Consider the following 25,919-nt stretch of genomic DNA (forward strand, 5'->3'; position numbering starts at 1 on the left):
GTTCTCCCTGTGAGGCTTTGCTAAAACGGGGGTGTGCAGTTTGGCGGGTTCATTAATGGAGTGGCTCACAACACCTTTTCTGAACTTCTAAGCTGTAGGTCAAGGTTGTTTGCTTTACACTTTGGTGCAGAAACCAGTGTGTTGGAGGACGTCCGACAGAGGACCCTCACTGGTGAAGGACCGTCCATGCTTTGCCAAAAGCAGGAGTTTCAGTGCAATGTTGGGGCCTTCGGTCTTTCAAAAGGAAATTCCCTCTGAGCTGCTCTTTGACTGGATTGCTGCTCAGAGAACTATTGAGGTTTAAATGATCATTTGTTAATTATCACAACTTTTGAAGCAGGTATTCGTTGATTGCCATGTAAGTTCCTACAATTACTGAACAGTTACTCTATTTGAGCACCTACTATGTGCTAGTATCTACATGCGTTATTCACTTAATACTCTCAAGAACCTCAGAAAGTTAATTTTAAAAGTGCCTTCTGTGGTTTCCTTCCCTTAACATCAAAATGAGTCTTTGATATTTCAGTTAATCCCTTAGACCAACTTTTTAATGAATCTGTTTTATCCAGATTACTAAGACTTTTCCTTAATAGACACTCACAGAAACTTAGTTGGAAAGGTGCATTGTGATTTCCTCAGCGGGGAACCAGGCCTCATTAAAATCAGAGACACTCTCCCTCCCCAAGCTTACATTTACAGAGAATTAAAAACCTCTCATCAGGCCTCTGGTGTTAGCCCTATAAGCCTCACTTCTGCCTGGCTGGAGGTGCATGCTTTGCTGGTGGATGGTAGATTAGTCCAAAGACCAGGCACTGAATGGAGAACTGAAATAATAGGAGAGTGGATAATCCCCCCAGTGAGAGTCAGGCTGTGAGCAATCTTTGAGAAATTAACTGAGTAATCATAACATAAATGCCCTCACACTCCCACACACATGCTTATATGTGCATCTTTCAGTCTCATTCTCTGAAAATCCACAGTGGGAGTTGGGTTTCTCAAAACCTGTCTTCCTGTATGTCAGCACTGTGATTATAGTCACCTTCCCTTAGAGAAAAGACTTGGGAGAATCTGCCCAGCAGATATTAGGGGCTTAATAAATGAATTACCATCAGGAATCCAGAGAGGAAGTTCTAAAGAAAAATAGCTGGCTTGGTGGTTTAATCATTGGACTGGCAGTGACAAGTCAGGGCACCACATGACACTCTGAGCAATGCTCCCAGGGCTTGCAGGGGCCTGGAGTCAGTCTACATTTGTTTGGCATTCATTTCTAGAAAATAAATTTTCCTCTTCATGAAATATATCTGGGATATTGTTTTCTCAGGGCCAGACTAGAGAAGATACCAATCAGGTGGAAGAAGATCATAATGTACTTATTTATAAATTTCTTTTATGCCATAGAAATGGTTATTGAAAACAGGTGAGATGCCGGTAAAGCTATGATTCAAAACAGAAGGAGAGTTGAAGAGTTTCCCAGACAAATAAAAACTGAAGGTGTTGGTGACCACTAAACCAGCCCTGCAAGAAATATCGAAGGGGCCCCTTTGAGAGGAAAGGAGAGACCAAAAGTGACAGTATGAAGGCAGAAAACACAAAAGCAGTAAAAATGAATATTTTTGTAAATAATCAGTCAACGAACTCACAAAGAAAGGATATAAAATACAGTAACATACCTAAAACGTGGGGAGGAGAGGAAAAAAGAATGGGTTGAAACTTAAATGACCATCCACCTAATACAGACTGCTATATGCCAAGGAGGTTATACACAAACCTAATGGTAACCACAAATCACAAATCACTAATAAACATGAAGAATACAGAGAAAGAAATCCAAATATATCACTAAAAAATATCAGCAAAACATGAAAGTGACAAAGATAAGAAAGGATCAGAGAAAAGCTCCAGAAACAACCACAAAACAAGTAATAAAATGGCACCAAGTACATATCTATCAATAATTACTTTGAATTTAAATGGACTAAATGCTCCAATCAAGAGACATAGGGTGTCAGAATGGATAAAAAAAATAAGAGCCTCTTGCCCACAAGAGACTCATTTTAGACCTAAAGACAGCTGCAGATCAAAAGAACCATCTCTCATGCAAAAGAAAGCCAGGACAGAGGTACTTCTATCAGACAAACTAGACTTTAAAACGAAGACTGTAACAAGAGATGAAGAAGAGCACTATATAATCATCAAGGGGACAATCCAACAAGGAGATCTAACAATTATAAATATTTATGCACCCAACTTGGGAGCACCCAAATACATAAAACAATTCAGAACAAACATAAACAAACTCTTTGATAATAATACAGTAATAGTAGGGGACTGTAACACCCCACTCACATCAATGCACAGACCATCTAAGCAGAAAATCAACAAGGAAACAAGGGCTTTGAGTGACACAGTGGACCAGATGGACTTCACAGATATATTCAGAACATTCCATCCTAAAGCAGCAGAATATACATTCTTTTCGAGTGCACATGGGACTTTCTACTGAATAGATCACATACTGGGTCACAAATCAGGCCTCAACAAATACAAAAAGACTGAGATCATACTGTGCATATTTTCAGACCACAAAACTATGAAACTTGACGTCAACCACAAGAAAAAAACTGGAAAGACCACAAATTCATGGAGATTAAAGAACATCCTACTAAATAATGAATGAGTCAACCAGGAAATCAAAAGAAGAAATTAAAAAATACATGGAGACAAATGAAAATGAATACACAATGGTTCAAAACCTTTGGGATACAGCAAAGGTGGTTCTAAGAGGGAAGTATGTAGCAATACAAGCCTACCCTCTGAAGCAAGAAAAATCCAGGTACACAACCTAACCTTACACCTAAAGGAGCTGAAGGAAGAACAAGAAGTCTAAAGCCAGCAGACAGAGGGAAATAATAAAGATTAGAGCAGAAATAAATGATAGAGAAACTAAAAAGCAATATAACAGATCAATGAAACCAGGAGCTGTTTCTTTGAAAAAATTAATAAAATTAATCTCTAGACAGACTTACCAAAAAGAAAAGAGAAAGGACACAAATAAATAGAATTACAAATGAGAGAGAAGAGGTCACAACCAACACCACAGAAGTACAAACAATTTTAAGAGAATATTATGAAAAACAACATGCCAACAAATTGGACAACCTGGAAGAAATGGATAAATTCCTAGAAACATATAAATGACCAAAACTGAAACAGGAAGAAATAGGAAACTTGAACAGATTGATAACCAGCAAAGAAATGGAATCAGTAATCAAATATCCCCCAACAAACAAAAGTCCAGGGCCGGATGGCTACCCAGGGGGATTCTACCAGGCATTTAAAGAAGAATTAACATCTATTCTTCTCAAATTGTTCTAAAAAATAGAAAAGGAAGGAAAACTTCCAAATTCATTCCATGAGGCCAGCATTACCAATACCAAACCAGATAAAGACCCCACTAAAAAAGAGAACTACAGGTCAATATCCCTGATAAAGATGGATGTAAAAATTCTCAATAAAATACTAGCATATCGAATCCAACAGTACATTAAAAAAATTATTCACCACAATCAACACGATCGAGTGGCATTTATTTCTGGGCTGCAAGGGTGGTTCAGTATTCTCAAATCAATCAGTGTGATAAACTATATTAATAAAAGAAAGGATAAGAACTATATGATCCTCTCGATAGATGCAGAAGAAGCATTTGACAAAGTACAACATCCATTCATGAGAGAAACCCCCAACAAAGTAGGGATAGAGGGAACATACCTCAATATCATAAAGCCCACATATGAAGAACCCACAGCTAATACCATCCTCAATGGGGAAAAACTGAGAGCTTTTTCTCTATGGTCAGGAAGAAGACAGGGATGTCCACTCTCACAGCTGTTATTTTTTTTTTTTACAGATTTTATTTATTTATTTTAGGGGTGAGAGGCAGATGGAGAGGGAGAGAGAATCTTGAGCAGACTCCCTATTGAGTGAGGAGCCCGATGTGGGGCTCAGTCTCATGACTCTGTGATCATGACCTGAGCCCAAATCAAGACTTCTGACTGCTTAACTGACTAAGCCACCCAGGTGTCCCTCACCACTGTTGTTTAACATAGTCCTGGAAGTTATAGCCTTAGCGATTAGACAACAAAAAGAAATAAAATTCATCTAGATTGCAAGGAAGAAGTCAAACTTCCACTATTTGCAGACAACATGATACTGTATATAGAAAACACCAAAAACCTGCTAGAACAGATAAATGAATTCAGTAAAGTCACAGGATACAAAATCAGTGTACGGAAATCTGTTGCATTTCTATATACTAATAATGAAGCAGCAGAAAGAGAAATTAAGGAATCCATCCCATTTTCAATAGCACCAAAAACAATAAGATATCTAGGAATCTACCTAACCAAGAAGTTTAAAGACCTGTACTCTGAAAACTATAAAACATTGATGAAAGAAATTGAAAACACAAAGAAATGGAAAGACATTCCATGCTCATGGATTAGAAGAAAAAATATTGTTAAAATGTCTATGCTACCCAAAGCAATCTACATAAATGCAATCCTTAAACCTAAAGTGTGTATGGAAGCACAAAAGACACCAAATAGCAACCTGGAAGAAATGGAAGAGGGTTCCCTTTCCTCCGCATCCTCACCAACACCTGTTGTTTCCTGTGTTGTTAATTTTAGCCATTCTGACTGGTGTGAAGCAGTATCTCATCGTGGTTTTGATCTGCATTTCCCTGATGATGAGTGTTGTTGAGCATCTTTTCATGTGTCTATTGAGCATCTGGATGTCTTTCCTGGAAAAATGTCTATTGTCTTTGGCCCATTTTTTCATTAGATTATTCATTTCTGGGGTATTGAGTTTAATAAGTTCTTTATATATTTTGGATACTAACCCTTTATCAGTATTTGCAAATATCTTCTCCCATTCCATAGGTTACCTTTTAGTTTTGTTGATTATTTCCTTCTCCGTGCAGAAACTTTTAACTTTGATGAAGTCCCAATAGTTTATTTTTGCTTTAATTTCCCTTGTCTCAGAAGATATGTCTAGTAAGAACTTGCTACCTCTGATGTCAAAGAGGTTACTGCCTACGTTCTCCACTAGGATTTTGATGGATTCCTGTCTCACATTTAGGTCTTTCTTCCATTGTGAATTTATTTTTGTGTGTGGTGTAAGGAAATGGTCCAGTTTCATTCTTCTGCATGTTGCTGTCCAATTTTCCCAACACCATTTGTTGAAGAAACTGCTTTTTCCATTGGATATTCTTTCCTGCTTTGTCAAAGATTAATTGATACATAGTTGTGGGTTCATTTCTGGGCTCTCTGTTCTGTTCTATTGATCTTTGTCTATTTTTGTGCCAGTACCATACTGTCTTGATGACTACATGAGTCAGTTAAGGATAGAAACCCAGGGGGTGGAATGAGGTGTGACCCTGTGCACAGCGACTGGATGACAGATGTCACCTTACTCAGGTCTGCAGGACAATTGTGTATGATCCACTTTGGGTAAGAAGAGTCTTCACATTCTGGGTTGGATAAAAAGACTTAGCAATAAGGGCTTTTCCTTTCAGCAGAACTTTCCTTCAAAGAGCCCCACAGTCATGACCACATCCATTTTGCACAAAATCACAGAATATTCTGGGATGCATTGGTACCCACATAACAAGGAGTCAGTTTTACCCCGAGGCATTCCCTGTGGCTAGCAATGTATTTGGTGATGCTGTGTCCACTCTTTTAGGCCACTAGAGGTCCAGTTAATAAATGCATGAAGGATTAGAATGTTTCATGTGCTAGAGAACAAACAATGGGATTCATGAATGAATGTTTCAGTTATTTGGGTGGTTTCATATCTTAGAGACCGTGTCAACCATGAGTAAATGGCATCCCAGGGGCCAAGAGGAGTCAATAGGCCTATCGCAAACTTGCTTTGCATTCTTTTCTGCAAAAGGATTTTTTCTTCCCATTGAATACATCTGGACAATCAAGAGGAGAAAAGCCATACCTGTAGTATTCATCTCCCACAAAGAAAAGGGTCTTCTGCACATCCTTGAGATAGACAGCAGCATCTATTCGCTGCACATATCTTGGGAAGCCAAAGTCATAAATAGTTCGAGGAGGACCTTGCATTTGGAATCCTCTTGTTATCCAGTAATGGGGGCCTGAAAACAGAAATTAAAGTTCACAAAAACTCTGTACCACTCGGCGATGTACTTCACTCATGAGGATTTCTATGCAGGACCCCAAATGGAAGTAGTTTATGGGATAGTTGCCATGGCTACAACCCAGTGAATAGGCTTTTATTCAATTGAAACTACTCTGGAGGCAAACATCTCTAGTGATGCCTTAGCAAAGTAATAATTTTGATACAATTGGGTCTTAAATTTCACACATTAATTTTTTTCAAGATACTTTTCATGTGTATAGCCTCATTTCAGTCTCATATATATGCATGGGAGAGAAGGGGCATGTGATAGACAAATGCTGTGATTTGTAAGCTGGCATTGGCCTTGTACCTTCATCCCCCAGCATCAGGAAAAATAAGCTAAAATTGACAGGTACCACCTATCGGATAACGCCCATTGGTTAGCCACCATCGCATCTCTGAGGTTGATATTACTATAATCACTTATAAGCCCAGGAAGACATGAAGGCTCAGAGCAGTTAGATAATTCCCCAAAGTCACTCTGATAGTAAAGGGCTGGAGCCAGAGACTGACACCATGCCCACCTCCCAGAGTCACAGGTGTTCTCCTCACATGGGGTGCCGTGTTGGCTTTTGTTGACTAGAGGCTCTCAGTGGGGCATGCCATGCCACCTTGAGGGGCAGGGACCAGGTCTGTAGCCCCCCTGGGCACTGTCACTTAGCATGGTGCCTCTCCAGGGCAGAGCGTTGGCTCTGAGAACATTGTCAGAGTCATTGTCCTTCCTGCCATTGTTATAGTTCAACAGAGCGGCATTTCATGGCTGACCTGAGGAGGAGTGACCCAAGCACGCTCCCCGATCCCTGACTGAATGCTCCCAGTACTAGCTGTTCCCAACACGCTGGACACCCCACCGTTCCTGTACCTCACGGATCTGTAGGGTACCTTTGAAGAAGTAAGCGGTGCCCCTGTCGGACACTTCGTAAGCTGCGTCCACGTTGGACATAAGCTGGGGGAAGGAGCTGGTAATGGTGCTGGGCCGGATCCCCGCCATCATGTGAACCTGCCGACGCCAGAAAATCCTGTTGGGCAATCCACAAGAGCAGGGGTTGATTTAGATCTTGAGCGGGGCGTGGACCGATGTGTTCTGCAAGCCACACTGCAGGGATCATTCTCAGTGCCTCTGCCTTTGCCTTGTTTTTAAGGAGAGCATGAGTTTTTCACCTTAGTAAATAGTTCTTTTCCCTTTTTGTTCTTTGAGCCTCCCTGCAATCCGCTTTCCTTCATTTACTTAAGGACATTCAAAACATGGAGGGATACGGCAAGGAGATAACCCTGGTGTTTCACACATTTAAGCTCTGCACCTTCCAATTCCAGGTATCCCTTGATACAGATGTCCTTTTCCTATTCTGATCTTTTAAAAACTAAAAACTCACAAAGATAAAATACCATCCTGGTGGACATTATGAATATTACAATTGCACCAAATCTTTGTGGTTGGGAGGTGCGAATTATTCCCAATAAAGCCAGCAAGAACATTCACAATTATCAGTTATATTGAAAGTTATCTATTGAATACTTATCTATGGAAAGGGCTTATATCCTCGAAATGGATGGCTAGTTAACAGAAAATCTGGTACACACCAATTAACTCAAGTTTTAGCGACTCATCCATCCACTCTTCCAAAATTATTTCCATAAAACTGTGGCAGTATTACAAAGGTAATGGGCTGAAACGTTCAGTGTACATGGGGTCCGTTTTGAATTTTGGAGGGGAAAATCATTTTTATAAAATATGCGAAGTTTACGTGACTCTGTAGAAAGTAGACTCCATACATAAAATTATTTGTGGACAGGGAAACTATAATAAATTTTGACATTTAATTTTCTAGGTAGTTAGTGTAGGAACTCCTCCATCTTACGTTGAGTTTTCCTGTTCAGTTAATTTAACAAATATTTACGGAGCACCTATCAGCAGGGGACTGTGGTAGACATCAAAGATGAGATGCTGAACGAGACCCTGGTCCTGCCTCGGGGAGCTTACAGCCCAGGAGTGTAGACAGGTACGTGATTCGGCAGTTAGGATTCAGACAGGTACGTGATTCAGGAGTTAGGATTATAATCAGGTTTAGGATGCGGACACAGAGCATATCCCACAGGAGGGAGATTCCACTGCATTCGGGGATTTGGTGAAGGTGTCCCAGGTGGGGCCGTGTAAGCTGATGATGAATTTGAAAGGGCCTTATGGAGAGAGACATGTCTTTGTTCCCTACACGGCATCATGATGCAGAAGGAAAAGCATATCGTGCTTTAGGAGATGTAGACTTGAGTTCTAACTCTGACCGGCATCTCCAAGCTCAGTCTTATCATCTCTTAGATGCAAATAATAATACCTGGCCTGTCTCGTGAGGTTGTTCCGAGGATCCAGGGAGAGAATGCATAGGAAAGTGATTATAAACCATAAAGTGCCATAGAGCTAGATATTGTCCGTTCTAAACATTATAATTTGCCTAGGCCTTACCCACCCGCTGACTGGGCACCCACCATACACGATACACAGGGTGGCAGGCATCCGTGGCAGGTGCAGTGGCTCGCCCCATGCCCTACACATCACAGCCTGCTCTAGAATATCTGTGCTAACAGATGAAACACCGAGGCTTAGGAAGGCTCGTGGGCCCAAAGGTCGTCTGTTGGTTAGGGGCAGACAGAGCCGGCTTAGACTGCAGCTGTCTCGATATTCATCTCCACCTGATCTCATCTCCTTGTTCATTCCCAGCCTTGCCCCAGCCTTGCGATATCTGCTTTTCTGTGTTCATAATTTGCCACCCACCCCCCGCCACCGCCGTCCTCAGATCTAGGCTTTTTGAAGGCACGAGGGACCGCCTTCCCCTTCTCCTTCCTCTCTGCCACCACAGCGTGAGCACGGGTTTGGGGAACCCCACAGATTTGGGTAACGAAAATGGATAAACGCATCATGTCCATAGCCTGTCATCTGATTTTTGATAACAATGCATTAATTGGAAACCTGATGAGAAATCTATAAAGCGAGTGTTTTTCACTTAATTCAGCACATGGTTCTGAAATGCTGACTCTTCACATCACTGTGCTGGATGCTGACCCAGGCACCGAGGTGCGTTTCTGGGGACTGCGGTGGTGGGGGTGAGGAGGTGAGGAAGCCGGGCAGGGGAGGCTCTGTCTGAATCACGTTTCTGATGAGGTACGGCAGACTTCCAGGCACTTTATCCTTGGGCACCTAATGCAGGGAAATATTGGCTTTCATTTTTCACTTAAAAATCGACAGGTGGCTCTAGGCAAACGTAAGCCCTATCTTTCATCAGAAGTTAGGGCATGGATGTCCCGAGTGACTCAGTAGGAGAGGCGGTAAAATGTAGTGATGAAGAGCACCTGCGAACCGAAAGTGTGCTTTTGGAACTTTTCTCACGTGGTAGAATCTAAAATTCCTTTCTAAGTCAACCCTGATTTAAGGCATTGCAGGCATTGTGAAGACTAAGGGGAAGCTGAGCGGTCATTCTAAACCCAGAGTGATTTTGTGCCCCGGAGACTTTGGCCATGTTGGCGGACAGTTGTTCTATCGGCCTCCAGAGGGAGAGGTCCACCAGGGAAGCTGCTCAGCATGGCTCCATGCCCGGGACAACCCACCCAACAAAGACCGGTCTGCCTCAAAGTATCAGTAGTGGCAAAGTCAGGGGAGCCTGGCTTAAATGGTGTTACGACGTATTAAGATGTGTAAACCGTGTGCGTAAGGTAGAAATAAATACCATCCACCACTTACGGAACGTTGTGCAAGTTCCAGAAGAAACTGTAATTGGGAAAATTTTCAGTACTAATGGTTGGGAATGAAGCACCAGAACACGTACCCAGAGGATTTACAAGCTTGCAGCTATAGATTACAAATAGGAGTTGAAATGGACCCCAAAACCCCAAGTATAGCAAGTAACCTCCTAATACATCTGGAAATGGATTTAAAGTATAAGCAAAAAGAAAACCAATCTGTGAACCTATTGGAAAAGAGCAGCTCCAGGGTGTGTGGGAAGCAGTCACGGAAATAAGTGAACACTTTATCGGGAGTCTGTCATCTGACCTTTGATGAGGAGGGCGAAACAATGGCGCCTATTGATAGTAGGGGATCTGCTGATTATATATTTAGCTGGACTGTTTATCTCGTGCTCCCAGGAGCCAACGCTATGCCTGGCACATAGTCAGGGCTCAATAAATACTTGTTGATTCAATGAATGGGTGCCAGGGAGTGAGAGGAACTCATGAGATCACCGATTTTCATAATCCCTGAAATTTTCATTCCCTTTTCTCAAAGAACAGCCGCTAATTCAAGTTTGAGACTAGCTCGCTGGTAGCCTTCACCTGAGGCAGGGTCATGATTATCCGTCTTTCTGTCCTCCGGCTTTCCGGGCGCCCGGCACACCTGGGGACTTGACCCACAGTTGCCGAACTTCCATTCTTCCTGTGTTGTGCCCAACTATCTTCACCCCCGACCTGTGGAAGGAGCCCATCACCTCCTCGTTGCTGGACCGTCAGGGGGATTCAGCAGGAGCCGAGCGGGGACTTCACGGTTCATCATCTTCAACACTTTACTCTCCTTGACTCTGTTCTCGTTCATCCCGTGCCCTCGTTTCAGGGGGAGGAGGGATCTCTCTTCTTTCTGTTTTTGAGGTTTGCAGTGGAATTGCTGCTTATCTCCCACTGGGAGCTTGAAACCTGGTTTTATCATTGGATGTGGGACCTTGTGTGAGTCATTCAATTTTTGAGACTCCGTTTCCTTCTGTCCAATAAAAGTGAGAATACTAATAACATGTGCTAACACTTCGAAGCATGAATTGAGACAATGCATCTGAAAGTGTCTTATAAGCTCTCGACTACTCTTAACTAATTTGTAGATACTGTAGAAAGGCATGTTTTCACTCTACAAATGTATTGATTGGTGATAGGTAAAACTTGGAGTTTATCAACAGAACTGTTTCTTTCTGAATTTGCCTCACTGATATAAAATTTTTGTCACTGGAAACTCTGAAACACAAACACTCACATCCTTGACTGACAAGCACTTGTTTTGGGGGTTTCACTAACCCCCTTATGTCAGAAGACATTAGAGCCCAAGAAATCAAACATGTATCGTTCATCTCATTGAGCCCCAGAAAAACACAGCTTATAGAATTAAAAACCCAAATGTAGGTAGTGCTTAAAAATAGCCAGAGCTGTGCCTAGCATGCCTAAATTGTTTATCCCACTGGAGGAGACTGTGGGCGCCCCTGTGAATAGGCCATAACCTGTAAAGGGCCCCATCCCGAGCCAGCAGGAGGGAGCTCAGAGGAGGTGACAATGAATCATGGGTCGTAATACACCTTCTGCCTCTTTGTCTGAATTCTTAACATATAACCCAGACTCAGTCTAGGCAAATACAGTGCCACTTGTTGACTTTCCATGACGCAATCTTAAAACCAGAAGGGACACGTCCCCGGGAGACAGAAGGAGGACGATGTCCCCCTCCGTTGTGCAGGCTTTGCTCAAACCCGTAGACCCTGCAAAATGCCAGCTTCCAAAGGTCCTGTCCAGGAGTAGGAGTGACTGATGTACTGTCCCTCCTTCCCCTGGCCCCTTGCATTTCCGTTTCTCCACCGGCTCCTAGTCCTGTCTCCCAACATGTCCAGGTAGTTTCCAGTTTGGGAAACTCCTGCTCGGACCCTGCTGCCCGTTCCAGCTATGATCAAAACGGACCTCTCTTTGTTACTAACACAACTCTCAGGTGAATGTCCGTATCACCATTTCCATGCGCTCCCTGCCTTCCGCCCTTTCGCTGCTTCACTCCTCAGGCCCTGGACTCCCTCCTCACAGCTCCTCTGAAATGACACATGGGGATCATCCTGGCCAGTCTGTCCCTTTTCTTCTGTCCTCAGTCTGATGGCCCTGGCATCCTTTTCCACTATTGATCACTTTGAAGATTTATTTATTTGAGAGAGAGACACAGAGAGAGAGCGCACATGAGCAGGGGGTGGGACAGAGGGAGAGGGAGAACCTCAAGCAGCCTCCCTCCAGACACGGAGCCTGGCGCCTGACACGGGGCTCAATCCCACGACCCTGAGATCACCACCTGAGCTGAAATCAAGGGTCAGATGCTCAACCAACTGAGCCACCCCGGAGCCCTCCAGTACTGATCACTTTGGAAAAGAAATCCTCTTGTCCTTGATTTATGTGGGGCTCCATTAAGGGATTCTGTCTCCCATGTCAAGTGGGTTAAAATTCCAGCTGGGGAAAATACCACTGGATTAAAGGAGTGTCGGGAAAATGCTCAGCACAATGCACAGCACATTGTAAGTGACCGTGAAATGCCAGTTATTATTATTAGAGTCCATTTTCAGATCTTTCCCTGCCTCCTCCACATGGGAGGTTCTATAACCTGTGAAGCCTCCAGCTGTGAGTGCCCCCCTGAGCACCGGCCTGCTCTGTAGAACCTGCTAGAATCGTCTTCGCCTTGAATGCAGCACATCTAACACTGAGATTTTCTGCATGTGTCCAGTAAACCTCCTTGGCTTTCCTGTCTGCTCTTTGACTCTTCCTTTGCACTGTTTCCTACACTAAATGAGCCTCTAAGTCCTGCTGGGGACTCGCTCAGGACCATTTCATCCTCATCTTCCTTTGCTAACTGCCAAGCCTTAAAAATGCTTTCCTTTGCCTGCTGATCGAAGATACATAACATCTTGCAAAATGTGACCATTAGCAACTGACAGATATTTTGAGGGGAAAACAGAATATGGACCAGCCTATCCAACATGTTCGAGACACCCAGATGGTCTAAGAACTTTCTTCTCCTTGTGGCTGTTTACCTGACCGGCAGGTGAGGCCCAAGCACAGGACCCGCCGTCCCGTGCTTTCCCCACAAACTCAAATGCATACCCGTCAGAAGGCCTGAGTTCATTCAAGTCGAAAGGCACTACTCGCCCCGGACGTCCCAGCGCAGGGCGAGCTGATCTGTATGAGTGACAGGATCGGCTCTTGACCGGGACCCAGAAGACGAGGCTGGCGGGAGCACCTTAGGCTGAGACACAGACGGGCACACCTTTCTTCTCTCCAACACGAAGGATTTGGACACAGGCTTTACGCTTATTCCATGTGCAAAATGCTGTTACACCTCTGAGGTCTATTGCTGATTGTGATACGCTTGATTTTATGGGTAAAATTCAATCAGGTAAAACCCGCGATCATCTGAGAGGGGCAACTTGCTTCTCGTCTTCCTAATGGCCTGGGGAATGGGACACGACCGTACTACCTGCCTATTACTGGAAAGAACGAATGTACATGCATCCAACATACAGATACAGGCCCATGTAAGTGGTAGGTATTTGCAACTTTCAACTTACTGTGGCTGATGCCCATTTGTCTTCAAACACAACGCTGGAAGCTGGAATGCACCCATGAACCTTTACGTGCGGTGGACAGCGGGCCGCAGTCTCACGGTGACTGGGAAAGGTGCTGCACCCCATCCTGCTCTGGAAACACCCTATGTGCAGGTGACGCCCACGCATGGGAATGTCTCCTCAACAGGCTATTGTCGGTGACGGGGAACTCCAGGCCAGACCCCGAGCTTTCCCAGCCATCTGCAGATTGCATTGTCGCTGTGGCTTGAAAGAATTCTTTGTTCTTTGTCCAGGCTTTGCCAGCACTTGGGGACTTTCTGGTGTAGGCCAGTTGGGGATCAGAGCTACGGAGCATGGGATCCTGGCTCCGGATGGCACCTCGGGAGGCAGGAGAGCCGGGGTGCGGGGGGCTCGGGCTCTGGTGGGTCCTAGTGTGGACGTGGGTCCCAGCCCCAGCCCTCCCTCGCTCCGTGTCCTTGTGAAAAGGGACCAGAAATCCCTGCCTCATGGGGCCCAGGTAAGGGTGTGATAACCGAGTGCTCATCGCAGTAAGTCCTGCTCCCAGGGAAGCCCTGTGACATCAGAGCGCCTCAGTCCAAAGAGGATGGAGAGGGACCCATGGGCCCGTGGGGAGTGGGTGGCAGACCTGGGGCTAAAAGGGGATCTCTCCTTACTCCCTGCCTCTGTGGGGGCCAGCAGCCTGAGCTGGTCGACAGGCTGAACACACTCATGTCGCCGCGTCCCTCCCTCCCGACCTCTCCTTTCTCTGCGTCTCCTGCCCCTGTGGATCCCTTCCTGTTCCCACCCTCAGGATGTTCAGCCACGACTCGGCCAAGTGGCCGCTAGCCATTGCTCATAGTTTGATAACGAGGGGTTTTAAACATTTTTTGCTTTTTAAAAGAGATCAGTTATAATTGTACATAAGGGCCTAATATCTTTGACTTCACGGTCTCCTTTGCACCTCTTACAGCCGCCGATATTGGGCACAAGAGTAATCTCCGTGCTACACGGCGGCCAGCATCTCATTTCTTGGTCACGGAAGGAGCACTCCCTGTGCCAGTCTGGGCCATGTGACAGGTGACACGTGAAGCTCCTGGGCTCCAGGGTCCACCTGCTCTGCCCCTTGCCTATCACTCCTGGTCAATGCCTACCAATTCTGTTTTGCTTTACTTTTTGCTAATAAGAGAAAGGAAGTCAATAATCAATAAGTCTCCATAAAGATCATTAAAAACAAATAATGATAAAAAAATACTTCAAGTTGTTTCTAAACCTTAATCCACTGTACAGATTGTCCGATTCTCATTCCTAAATATAGCGCCTGCCGTTTATTGAGCGCTCACTGTGTGTTTGACACATTATTTGCCCGGGGTCACCTGCTCAGTAAGAAGCACGGCCAGAATTTAAGCCAACTGAGCCTGATGCTAAATCCCGGGTTCCGGGCTCTGCTCTAAAACGTTTCAGAAAAGTGGATGTCCATCCACTGTTGAAGGTTGAGTTCAAGCTGTTCCTAATTTTTAAAAATTAGAAACAGTTTTGATGCTTAAAAGTATGGGATTGGTTGAACACGTGATGATGTATCTACTCATTGAATAATATATGCATCTATATAATACAAATAAAACTCATTGACATGGAAATATGAGATATTGCTGAGCCAAGAGTTTATAAATCAGCACATCTCATAAAATCCCATTTTTGCGGACATCTTACTTAGTACTTAGACTGTATCTCTCTATACAGAAAAATAATCTGGAAGGAAATAGATGTTGAAAAATGTGATTATTCTGTTATGGGCTGAAGGTCTGTGTCCCCGCCCAGTTCATATATTGAAGCCCTTCCCCCCAGAGTGATGGGATGGTGATATTCAGATGGGACCAGTATGTGTGTGGGGGTAACCAGGGTTAGATGAGACCCTGGTAGTGGAGCCCTGGTCTGATGTGATTAGTGCCCTTATAAGAAGGGACTCCAGAGAGCTTTCTCTCTCTCTCCCCATGTACACAGAGAGGTCGTGTGAGCACACAGGTTGATGGCAAGGTGTTTGAACGTCTCACTCCCTTATGTAACTGAGGTGTGCAAAGGCAAGGTGAGTGTTGATCCTTCTTTATATCTCCAGCCACTACAGTGGGACTTGGCCCCCCCCATATGGGCCCAGTGGCCACTCTTCCAGTGAAGAAAAAGGAATAAAAAGTATTCAGACATACTATTCCTGAGCTACCACTGCCTATTCTGGTGTGAACGAGCTCTGTCCCTGGTAAAGAGAGGAACAGGGATGAGTGTTGGAATGTCTTTTCCTCCAAGAAAAGAAGTGACCCCAGCAATCAGTCATGGACACAGCCCCATGCTCCCTGCGAGCCAGAGTACCAGGAGAGAAGAGGCTCTCTAAAGTAAATGCATGAGCTTTCCAACAAGTCCGCATACTTGACCTTAATCACGACCTCATTCCACTAATTGTACTTTGTCTAGCTGCAACTGGTAAATCTGCCCAATTTGGCTTTCACCCGAGACCTCCCTTTGTCACTGAAGACCCAGGGCCGGTCTCAGCTTTACTGCATTTGAGTACAATAGTTGTAGCAGGTGTCTTTTTATTAATTCCTTCCTACCCAATGACAGGAAATAATGTAACTAGTCAAACATTAACCCTCTGTCTAGCTGCTCTACCACGCTGTGTATGGCAATTTGCTCTCACCCAAAATGACATTGGAAAGATTGTCGCCTTCTTTACTTGAAGCTGGTTAGGCCTAGTAATGGTTACTACTGATATTAACCACCATACCCAGCATTCCTTCACTTCTGCACACAGACCTGTTTTGAATCCATATTATTTATATGCTGTGGATCTGTTACTGATCACTTAAACGATGAACAAGATATCCAAAAAACAGGGGGCTTAAAGCTTGACCCTTTCCTACAACCTCATTATTGGAAGAGGACTAGCATTACAGGTAGGACTTTCCTTACAGACTTTTACTCCACAGGCTAAATTATCAAAACTGCTAACACATCTGTGATATTGTGATTTATAATAGGAAATATATATTTGGTCCTCCTCCTGGTTTCTGGCACAGAGCCTGCTAAATCCTTTGGAATTTCCGGTGATGAGAGGGACAAAGGTGTCCTTTGTTATGTTAACAAGGTGACTTTTGGAAAGCACCTGCTGTGAGGGGGGGGGGGGTGCTGGTTACCTGAGGGCCCAACCAGGTAATTAGAGAGTTGGAACTTTCAGTCTCAACACCTACCTCACCCCCTTCAGGGAAGGGCCAGGGGATGGAGGTTGGATCAGTCACCAATGGCCAATGATTTAATCCGTCATGCCTCTGTGATGAAGCCTCCATAAAAACCCCAAAGAAGGGGGTTTTGGGGATTTTTTGGGTTGGTGAACACATGCAGATGTGCAGATGTGGGGGATTTGCACCTGGGGGGTGGTATGGAAGCTTCGCTCCCTTTCCCCATCCACTGTTCTGGGCATCTCTGTATATGGTGGTTCCTGAGTTACATCCTTTCCTAATAAACTGTTAATCTAGTGAGTAAACTGGTTTCCTGAGTTCTGTAAGCTGCTCTAGTAAACCAGTCAAACCTAAGGAGGAGTTCATGGGAACGTGATTTACAGCCAGTCAGTCAGAATTGGCCTCTAAAGTGGAGGGCAGTCTTGTAGGATGGAGCCCTTAACCTATGGGGTCGGCTGATGTTATGTGCCGGTGGGTGGATGGCGTCAGAATTGAGTGGAGTCGTAGGGCATGCAGCTGGAGTCTGAGAATTGCTTGGTGGTGGGAGAACCCCCCACATCAGAACCAGTGAGCAGAACTGTCCTGTCCGGTGTGAGCGCTCAGCCCTGCGAAGTTTGCTGCTTCCCAGCGGCTGTCTAATCCCACAGTTACTTTCTTTCCCCTGCTCAGACAACCTTGCTGGTTGATGCGAATTCCAATCGGTGAAAATAACGCTCCCCTGATCCACGCTAGGAAGTGCCTTAAGGAAGAATTTTTGCTGGATTTTTATTTCTCACAACATGACCCCAACAACTGTTCCTCACGTAAGGATGCCTGCTACCTAGGGTCTAACGGGCTCCACTCTCATTCCAGCACTTGACCGTAACCTTAGAGCACAAAACATAAAATATAATTCTCCTTCACCCTTCTATGCATATTCCAAACTCCTTGGGTTTTTCCCAGTGATTACTCACCACCTCTCACCATTCATCAATCTTTCAGCCAACAAAAAACTAACATTATTTTTAGTAGACATACTTCAACTAGAAGACATTATCACCAAAAACCATTTCCTGTCTTCTCCTGAAAACTTCCACATTAATTTCAAACCTGAAAGGCTTAATCAAATTTCCTCTCTTTCCTTATTACACTAATCTTAAATTTACTTCTATTTAATTTCCCTGAGTGATGGTCACGACAATAAAAATACTAACAAAGATCAGTTCTCCCACGGATCAACTCACACAGCTATTACTACAGCCCGTCCCTGAAGATCCCAGCTTCTCCAGCAGCATGAATTACTCAATCTCCTATGCCATTCAATTTATTTTTAAACTTATTTTAATTTTAAATTTTTTTTAGAGAGAGCGAGAGAGCATGAGTGGGGGAAGGGGCAGAGGGAGAGGGAGAGGGAGAGAATCTCAAGCAGACTTCCCACGACCCTGAGATCACTACCTGAGCCGAAACCAAGAGTCAGAGGCTTAACCAACAGCCCACCCAGGCGCCCCTCCTATGCCATTAAATTTAAACACCAGCTCCACCTCACCATTAAACTTCTATTAATCAGTCCAAAGGAAACATTCCTAAAACAACAGTATTAGATACTCAAACCTCAGGGTATCCTTCAGGAGCTCTAGCTATAGAAGAGCCAATACCCATCAATATTCCTCCCTTCCCTAGGCTGTCTGATGGCTTGCTGACAGTTGAAAAGTCAAGGGGCCTTGAGAAAGAGGGGTTTCAGCAGAGTGATGACTTTGGAATTAGCTATCCATCCATCCATCCCTCTGATCATCCATCCATCCATCCATCCATCTGTCCATCCACCCATCCCTCTGATCATCCATCCATCCGTCCATCCACCCATCCCTCTGATCATCCATCCATCCATCCATCCATCCCTCATCCATCCGTCTGTCCCTCTATCTACCCAACCCCCATTACTGAATATTTACTGAGCTTATACTGTGTGCTCTCACTAGGGATACAGTGATGGACAAAACGGACATCAGATAAATCTGGGCTGGTGTTGAACTCAGCCACTCAGTGAAACTCTTACCTCAGCAGAGCACCTTGCTCTCTTTGAGCTGCTTTCTGCATCTGTAAATCGGGGATTCTAATCTCTCCTTCGCAGTGAAAGGGTTAGAAGGACCTCACGAGTATGGAGAACACGGTGCCCAGTGCCAAGAGCGTGGCAGCTGCCCCCTAGGCGGTGGTTTGGGCAGTTCTGTGGCTCTGCAGAGACCTGTGCCCCCCACCCTGGTGCCGCACAGGACGGCGCCTCCGCACGGTCCTCGCGCGGGGCCGCATCTGAGGCTTACCGGTCCCGGAAGAGCAGCAGCTCCTTCCCCAGCATGGTCACGGCATCGAAGGGGGAGCTGGAGTCACAGAGGTCCGGCTTGGATGGATTTTGAGGCGGTGTGTGGGGCACCGTGGGCTTTCCCAGGAATGTTTTCCGGGGTCCTAGGATTCAAAGTGACTGGGTCAAAATGGAACCAGGAACCTAGCGCGTGTCCCCTCCTGCCCCAGAGACCCCCGTGGGCTGAATGGCAGGTGACAAGGCGCGTGGCTGTCTGCGGCAGGTGGACCCGCGTTCGAATCCCAGCTTCGCTAGTCCCTGAGTTGCCTGATAAACGGGCGCATCCGTGAGCCTCTCCAAGCCTCCGTTTCTTCATCGGTGGAATGGGAGGGGCGAGGACAGTACCCGCCTCAGTGGGTTCTGAGAAATCAAGTCTGAGAAGCGCTTGGGAGAGCGCTTGGCACATCGCAACTGTTAAACAATGGTACCCATTATTTTGTTGTCACACAGAACTTCTCCGAAAGTTTGGGGCGCCAAATCAGAGAGGTTTTTAAAAAGTTGCCACTCTTATTTTTTTATTAATTAGAGGTTGCCACTTTTGTTTTATTATTTCCCGGTAATTAAATTCTTTGTTCTCAATCAGATGCAACTTCCCTGTGTGTTTTCGTATTATTTTCATCAACTTCCAGGCATCGTGCACGGATGAGCCTTTTATCAGGCACCCGGGAAACACTGAGTGAGTTCCTGTGGCAAGGAGGTCCCCTGGAGGTGTGCGCTGGATCCTTCTGTAAAGCAGGGGCCTGCTCCTTGGGGAGAGCTGCTGGGGGGTTTTCATCCCACTCCGTGCTCCTGAGGCCTTCTCTGCCATCGGCGAGAAGTGAGCTAGGGCTGCGCGGATCTCTGCTCTTGAGTAAGTCCCCGTGGTGCCCAGAGGGAGTGAGGCACAGGGAGGACCCATGAGAGAGAGAGCTGGGTAAGCTCTGGGGTGGCGCAGGGTCAGCAGTGCGGTGAGGCTTTGGGAAAAGATCAGAAACTGGAAGGTCAGGAATGTGCTGTGGTCTTTGAACACTCACTATGTGCCAAGCCGCCTGCTAAGGTCAGAGGTGGCCAGGGCCGGGCGAGGTGTGTGCTCCCTGACCCCGTGACCGTGGCTGTCAGCATGGCGGTGACCTTCCAGTACGGAAGGATCTGTAAGGCGCAGGCGAGCACTGGGGCTCGGGCCTTCTCGGTGGCCTGCGGGAATTGCTTCACCTTGTCACCGGGCCACTCGGTGCTCGGGAGCCAAGTCTGTGCAACGGAGACATTCACGGCCCCGATCTCTGTCACTCAGAGGCAGGACAGAGTTCACATGGACCCTGTCTCTGCAGTGGGGAAGCTGGCTGAACGCTTCCCTGGAGGAGATGGGTCTCCCTCGCCTCAGGTGCTGTCCGCAGAAGGTGCGCTCATCTCTAGGCGGCTTGGCCAACCCTCTGGGCTGAGGGGGGCCGAGAGCCTCCGACAAGCGAAGGCCGAGGAACCAGCCTCTGAGGCTAAGGGGAAAACCTGGTTCTCGGGGTTGTCTGCCTTTGATCCGTGAAAGCAAAAGGGTGAGGGTCGGAGTGCTCCAGGATTCCCGCTCAGGGCCTCTGGTGAGGAAGGCAGGGTGTAGAGCTTCCAATAATTCTTTATCATCTTTGAAAGACAACTTGCAGAGTTATCTTAGTTAGTTAGAAACCTAACTCCTGAGATAATTGTGATTATCTTGGGATGCTTGCTGTCTTTGTCAACTTTCTCCGCCGTTCAGGGAGGGACACCCTGGCAGGGATGGTGACGCCCCCGAACCCGTGTGCTAAGGGGCAGGCCATCCATGCCGTGTAGGCATTAACATCACCCTCACCGTTTTTAGGAAGATATAAGGTCAATGATCTGCAGACGGGTGAGAACCACATATAGGAATTACAAAATGTACCCATCCTCTCCAGCTACCTAAATTCTGACCCATGCTCAAAAAAAACCAAACCCAAACAAAACCAAACTACCAAAAACCCAGACAAATGATTGCATTTTCTATGGCTCTTGAGGAACCAATGTGCGCTGGAAGAAAGATGTACAATTGAATCGTGCATCTTAGAAAAGAAAGCTGTATTCATAGCTGCTAAATAATCTCTTCATAAAAGGGCACAAGTGGGGCTACGGTCCCCAGCTTGACCTTTCTGTGCAGGTAACTCCTGGCAACACATACCTTCTCTAAGTTGGAGACCGAATGCCTGTGGCTTTCAGGGTTAGTAGCCAAGGAAGGGTAGTGACTGTACCGTACAAGGCCTGGATCCCTTTCACGTCATCCTTGGGCAGGTGGAATCCATAGGGATGCTGGTACTTATACGTTGGGTACATCAATGCTGATGGGTCTGTGGAATGGGCCAGGCCCAGCGCGTGGCCAAATTCGTGGGCAGCAACGGTGAATAAATTGAAACCTGCACAATAGGAGACAGAAAAATACAGCATCGACATGGGGTTTTGTTTTAAGTATTTTCTGTCTTAACAGGAGAATTGATGCCCCAATCACAGTAAATTTGTTTTCTTTTCATAACCAGATTCTTCAAAGGTTGGTAGGTTATTCGGGTGCTGAGCTTTGCTGACGATACTCTAGCGCTCTCCCCCTTGGCTAGAAGGGGCTTTGGGGTGGGGAAGGATGGAAATGTAGATCAATCCTTTTGTTCCTCGTCAGCCATGCTGGACACAGAAGGACCTAATTAGAGCCACCAGGGGCAATGAGACACAGATTAGACTGAAGATGCTTCACCAGTTCCCTGCCATGACACGCTACCCCCTGTCGTCCACACACATTTCACAGGGAAGACTTGCAGATGATGGGCACGATATCCTGGGACTTTAAAACCCATTCCCATCACACTTCGCAGGAGATGAAGTGTCATCTCTGAACAGAGCCTATTTCCAAGTACATGTAAGAGACAGTAAATGCTACGTAAAGAAAGAGAGCCGTGGGGAGGTGGGGTCGCTGCTCCTCGAGATCATAGGCATGAACCAGAGTTCAGACAGGTCTACAACACACGTGAGGGTGGGTCTTTTCCCTTATGGTGTTCCCTTTTGGATTTTTGGCTTACTTGTTTTTCCTAGCCAGCCTCCCTAGTTAAAGGGTGGCTTGGGATGTTGAACCTCGGGGTTTCATGGTGGAGGCCCAGAAGAAGGTACAATATTTTCCAGGTTATGGTGAATTGTGCATATATACCATTCATTCCCATAGTCCACTTCTCAGCATTGTCGAAATGGGTGTCGCCTCCCAGGCCTTCCCCAGGTGCAAATGCGTGGGCGAGAGTCCCTCGAGGGCCATCGAATGGATAGGAGTCCCCGTGATCTAAAGAGGTGGGGAGAAACGCCAACAGCCATGAGTCCTTCTAGCAATTTTGGGGACATGCTTCACATTACAGGGAATGGACACTTTTTTTTTTTTAATAGTGTTGGCACTTCTCATACAAATAGATTTACTTTCTAATATTCATTTTGTATAAGAAGTTTGCATGTCGGGCGCCTGGGTGGCTCAGTTGGTTAAGCGACTGCCTTCGGCTCAGGTCATGATCCTGGAGTCCCGGGATCGAGTCCCGCATCGGGCTCCCTGCTCGGCAGGGAGTCTGCTTCTCCCTCTGACCCTCCCCCCTCTCATGTGCTCTCTCTCTCCTCTCATCCTCTCTCTCAAATAAATAAATAAAATCTTTAAAAAAAAATAAATAAATAGAATTATCTTTAAAAAAAAAAAGAAGTTTACATGTCAACGAGTAATCGTCCATTGAAAAATTAAGAGGGATATTTGGCATTTCAAAGACAGTTAGCATTTAAAATAAAAAATGTCCTTTTGTGACTGTTTTTATTGCAATGCCTACGTCGTGTACAAATGTCTTACAAAAGAAGTAGCAAGCAACCCCTACAGGCTGGAATGTGTGTGTGTGAGCAGGCTGAGCATTCATTGTCTGATTCAGCTAGGACAGCAATGGTACATCGAGCAAATGTGTGTGCTTTCTGTTTCTCCCGTGCAGTACAATGTGCAGACGTATCCAAAAGGAGAAAGTTGCTCTGGAATTTCAATATGCTTTCCTGTATCAAGCTCACGCAAGCAACAAAGGTGTCTATAAAATCATAACTTTTAGTGCTTTCTGTGTTTTTGTTTTGCTTCTAATTAACAGTTTATTATAAATTTGATAAAAGAGGAGAGAGAACAAAACGAGGCATGTCGTAGAAGCCATGTTTCCCGGTTTTTCACAGGGTTCTGGTGCGCCATGTGCCCGGGTTCCTGGATGGTGGGCTCTGAGGACCCAGGGACACGCAGCGCAGCCCCCGCTCAGCTTGTGTTCGAGGGGAAAGGGCGCAAGCGGGCAAGATCAAGAGAGGGGCTGATGCCAACGTCACGGCCTCCAAAGCTGCCATGAGCTGCGCAGCCACGTCACTGGGGTGGCCCTGTTGTCCGGGGGGAACAGGACCCGCCATGGGCCAGGTCACACGCAGGGCCGCCTCTGAAGGGCTCACACTCAGGACCTGCGTCACCTTCTGTCCCCTGGCTTCTGAGCATGTACTTCCCGGGACCTGAGCCTCAACTCAAGATCAAGACTTAAAGTAACCGGGACCCTCAGCAAGGGTGTCTGGCGGGAGGAGGCCGGGGTGCGCCCTCCCCGCAGCTACTTGGAAGCTGAGAAATCAAGGAATGTTGTGACCCTTGGTTGGTCTGCTCCCTAGACAGGCGGCTCTGGAAAGGGCCAGAGCCGGCCACCAAGCCCTGCGCCCAGTTAGGCCTCCACTCCTTGCCAGGGTGAGCAGGGGGTGCGGAGGTGGGCGGGCTGGGGCAGGCCTGGGGGCTCCAGAAGGTGTGGGCAAGACAGCAAGGCCGCTATCCCGACCACAGCCTGCCGCAGGGGGAGCGTGGTCAGGACCTCCGTGGCGTGGACTTCCTTCAGTGGGGATTCGAGGTGGGGGACTCCTGGCGGATATGGAAGGCGGTGCACAGCGGTGAGTATGGCCATGGGAACGAGGTCGGCTGGCCTCCTAGCCAACGGAAGGAGCGGATCCACTCTCCCGCCCCGTCCAGCATGACCAGACATGCTGAGAACTCCCCCGGGTCTACGTCCTGGCGGGACGCACTCGTCACCTTGCCGTGACCTTGAGCCCTGCCCATCACACTCTGTGTGGATGAGGATCGCTCGCATTAAAGGTTGAAGGAGACACGCGGGGACGTGTGTCCCGTGGATCAGGAGGAACATCCAAGAAGCGCCACAGTACCTCCAGTTTCAAACGATATCATAATGTCGGCCTCTCCCGCGTTCACCCTGGCGAAGCTCAGCGGCACCGCACTGCTCCAGGTCTGCAAGGCCATCTCTACTGCTCTGTCCACCTCCGCGGAGGTCATGGAGGGCGTGTATTTGGAGATTCTGCAGAAACAGAAGGAACACGGCTTCCTCCGTGAGCCCTCCGCTGAGGCGGTATCAACAGTCGGAGGGGCCAACGTGAATCTGCGGTGGGCGTATTTTTCTCCCAAAGGGTAATGCTTGTTTTGCTTTTGTATTTGCTACGTTACTGGACTGTGAGGAGCAATCGGGAAATCACCTGCCGCTGAAATGGTTGGGCTCTCCTTGTTGCGAGATTATCCCGAATTTTAAAGACCATAACCTGGGGTCATTTCACAAGGGGCAAGAACCCATTTCCCCTAAAATGGCTTTAATGGAGAAGGGACCTCTTTTTCCCCAAAAGGGACTGAAAATTTTCAATTGTAAAGAATTGAGTTTTGAGGTTTTGCACATTCTTATTCAAAGGCCACCTGGGATTTCCCCGGGGGTGGGGGTGGGGGTGGGGGTGGGGGGGTGTTTGTTCTTAAAATAATGTGTATCTTAAAGACGAAGCCTTGGCTTGAGTCTTTCATGAGGTCCTGGTAGGACGCGCTGCCCCAGGCTGCAGGGGCTGGGGCTTCCTGACAGCAGGCGGAGGGAGGCAGGGACAAGGAGCTACCACCCGGGGCCTCGGCGGGACCTCGGGCGCAGCCGGCACCCTGGATGAGGGCGAGCGCCAACCCGGGCAGCAGACACCTGCCCTGCTTTCGCTCTCCAGCTCCTCATCCACCCCTCGCACCTTGTAGGTGCTTAGCAAACACTTGCTACACGGATGAACTCCGGAATAAAAGCTAGTGGTGTTTCAGGCCTTCCGGGTGGCGTCCAGTTCTAGCCCCTGTGAGGACTCCCTGAGAAGCTGGGTAAATGCACACACAGGTGTGACCCGTAGACCTGCATTTCAACAGGTATCCTGGGTGATTCGGACAGAGGTGGGGCTGCCTCCACCAGGAACCAACCGGGGCGATCCTAGGGGCCTGAAGGGCAGGGACCGGGTCCCACAGAGGGTATGGTAAATAGCGACCCTCAGTGGAGAGGGAAGGAGCACAGAGTCCGCACCTGGAGACCCAGGACACAAGAGGGGTAACTGTAAATACTCTGTGAGCCCATGCTCCGCGCTAGACACGGGCCCGGGCGTGCCCCGTCTTCACAACGACCTTAACAGATAATGATGATGTGCATTTTATGATTAGTCAGGACTGGAGCCCAGTTCTGACTCCAAACGTCTGCACATAAGCACTAAGCTGTATTTTGTCTATTTTAATCCCCTGGGTTCTGTTAGAAGAGGTTATTCTGAGTACTTGGATAGCGTCCAGCGCGTTCTGTGCTTGCTTGCTTGCTTTCTGGGGGCAGGGGGGCTGCTCAGGGGCGAGTGGATGGGCTGGGTGAGTGTGCTGAGGGGGCTTTGGAGACGTCCAGGGAACCCTGTCACAATAACACACTTCTCTGAGTCTCCAGTCAGCTAGATGGATTCCCCTTGTCTATGCTGCGCATCGTTACAGACTAAAATTCTGTGATACACTTT

General features: G+C 46.8%; 1 protein-coding gene across 1 annotated transcript in view; it reads right to left on the reverse strand.

The window, feature by feature from the left end:
- MMP20 (matrix metallopeptidase 20) overlaps positions 1-25,919 on the reverse strand; it is a 48,035-nt gene that overhangs the window by 12,268 nt on the left and 9,848 nt on the right. The window contains exons 3-8 of the mRNA XM_035008803.1: positions 24,294-24,442; positions 22,258-22,383; positions 21,320-21,481; positions 19,051-19,192; positions 7,087-7,223; positions 6,004-6,160 (exon numbers count right to left, since the gene is read on the reverse strand). Of these exons, the coding sequence (XP_034864694.1) occupies positions 6,004-6,160; positions 7,087-7,223; positions 19,051-19,192; positions 21,320-21,481; positions 22,258-22,383; positions 24,294-24,442 (873 nt within the window). The remainder of the gene's footprint in view (positions 1-6,003; positions 6,161-7,086; positions 7,224-19,050; positions 19,193-21,319; positions 21,482-22,257; positions 22,384-24,293; positions 24,443-25,919) is intronic.

Source organism: Mirounga leonina, unplaced genomic scaffold (assembly GCF_011800145.1).
Source record: "Mirounga leonina isolate KUSES-001 unplaced genomic scaffold, KU_Mleo_1.0 Mir_153, whole genome shotgun sequence".
NCBI lineage: Eukaryota > Metazoa > Chordata > Mammalia > Carnivora > Phocidae > Mirounga > Mirounga leonina.